Here is a 2109-nt window from a genome sequence, read left to right as displayed (position 1 = left end):
AAGGGGCGCCGTGTTTTAATTTAAGTATATTTATCATATTAAAATATTTAATTTAAATAAATCTATATGTTTATATATCCATTTATACAAATTAACGCACAAATTTATTTATAGATATTAATACCTGAGTGCATTTAAATATATTTATTACTTTTTATTATTAATAAATATTCCTTAAAGGGGCAATGCCGTGGGAGGGTCACAGTGTCTTAATTTAAATTTATTCATTACGTTAATTGTATTTCAGGTAAATAAATTTGTATGTTTAAGTATTTGTGTAGATTAACACGCAAATTAACTAATTTCTATTTATCGATGGATTTGTTTAATTGTTTTTTTAATATTTATTAATTAATCAATATTTCTTAAAGGGGCAACGCCCATTGGAGTGGGCCCCACCCCCCCATAGATTGACCAAACCTCTTGGAATTTTTTTACCCAAAATCTCTTTATTTTCACCCAAAATCGTTTCGTCCGACCCCGGCGGGGCGATGACGTCACGATGACGTCACGATGACGTCACGATGACGTCACTCGCGGGGCACCACAGCGAAGGGCTGGGCCGGCAGGGGGCGCTGGCGCTCCCCGCAGAGCAGCAGCCAATGGGGGCGCACGAAGGTCAGAGAGGGGCGGAGCTCCAGGGCCTAAAGGGGGCGGAGCTTGGCGTTAAAGGGGCGGGGACTTAGGGAAAGGCCACGCCCACCCGGCCACGCCCACCGCAGGCCACACCTCCTCGAAGGCGGGGTCCCAGTCCTGCGCTGTCACCACGTGGGTCACCGAGTCCGTCATGTACGGGGCCAGGGTCCTGCACCAGTATGGACCAGTTTAAACCAGTACGGACCCGTTTGGACCAGTTTAAACCGGTTTGGACCAGTTTAAACCAGTATGGAATGGTTTGGACCAGTTTAAACCGGTTTGGACCAGTTTAAACCAGTATGGAATGGTTTGGACCAGTTTAAACCAGTTTGGACCAGTTTAAACCAGTATGGACCAGTTTGGACCGGTTTAAACCAGTATGGACCAGTATGGACCGGTTTGGACCCGTTTAAACCAGTTTCGACCGGTTTAAACCAGTTTGGATCAGTATGGACCGGTTTAAACCAGTTTGGACCAGTATGGACCAGTTTAAAGCAGTATGGACCAGTATGGACCAGTTTAAACCAGTAAAAACCAAATTAAAGCCAGTTGAAACCAGTTTGAACCAATATAAACCAGTTCAGTTTGGACTAATTCAAACCAGTAAAAACCAGTTTAAACCAGTTTGAATCAGTATAAACCGATTTAAACCGCATTAACCAGTATAAACCCGTTCATTTTGAACCGATTCAAACCAGTAAAAACCAGTTTGGATCAGTATGGACCAGTTTGCACCAGTATAAACCAAATTAAAACCAGTTTAAACCAGTTGGAACCAATATAAACCGGTATAAACCAATTTAAACTGGCTTAAACAAGTTTGAACCAGTTTAACCCAACACAAACTCATTCACTTTCAATCAATTCAAACCAGTAAAAACCAGTTTAAACCAGTACAAGTTCGGTCCATCCCAGTTCCCTTTCAACCCCTAAATCTCCCATTTTCACCCCAAAATCCCCATTTTTCACCCTAAAACCGCCGGGTTTTTTCCTCCCAGTCCCTCCCAGTCTGTCCCAGTTCATCCCAGTTTGTTCCAGTCCATCCCAGTTTATCCCATTTTAATCCCAGTTTATCCCAGTTCATTCCCAGTTCCCTTTTCACCCCTAAAATCCCCATTTTTTTCCCAAAATCCCCATTTTTCACCCTAAAACTGCCGGGTTTTTTCCTCCCAGTCCCTCCCAGTTGATCCCAGTATAACCCAGTTCATCCCAGTTTATCCCAGTTTAATCCCAGTTCATTCCACTTCCCTTTTCACCCCAAAAATTCCAATTTTTTTACCCCAAAATCCCCATTTTTCACCCTAAAACCGCCGGGTTTTTTCCTCCCAGTCCCTCCCAGTTGATCCCAGTTCCTCCCAGTCCATCCCAGTCCATTCCCAGTCCATTCCCAGTTCATCCCAGTCCATCCCAGTCCCCTTTTCACCTCTAAAATCCCCATTTTTTTCCCAAAATCCCCATTTTTCACCCTAAAAC

The 2109-nt window shown here is 43.3% G+C and overlaps 1 protein-coding gene across 1 annotated transcript in view; it reads right to left on the bottom strand.

Moving 5' to 3' along the window:
- Positions 1-374: 374 nt before the first annotated feature.
- LOC130587390 (DNA repair protein XRCC1-like) overlaps positions 375-2109 on the bottom strand; it is a 7738-nt gene continuing 6003 nt past the window's right edge. Inside the window, exons 7-8 of the mRNA XM_057388365.1 lie at positions 730-823; positions 375-644 (exon numbers count right to left, since the gene is read on the bottom strand). Of these exons, the coding sequence (XP_057244348.1) occupies positions 531-644; positions 730-823 (208 nt within the window). The 3' untranslated portion in view covers positions 375-530. The remainder of the gene's footprint in view (positions 645-729; positions 824-2109) is intronic.

Source organism: Malurus melanocephalus, unplaced genomic scaffold (genome assembly GCF_030028575.1).
Source record: "Malurus melanocephalus ecotype Western Australia unplaced genomic scaffold, MMel_1.1 scaffold_1841, whole genome shotgun sequence".
Lineage (NCBI taxonomy): Eukaryota > Metazoa > Chordata > Aves > Passeriformes > Maluridae > Malurus > Malurus melanocephalus.
The sequence above is the reverse complement of the archived record's forward strand: the minus strand, read 5'-3'. Positions and strand labels throughout refer to the sequence as shown.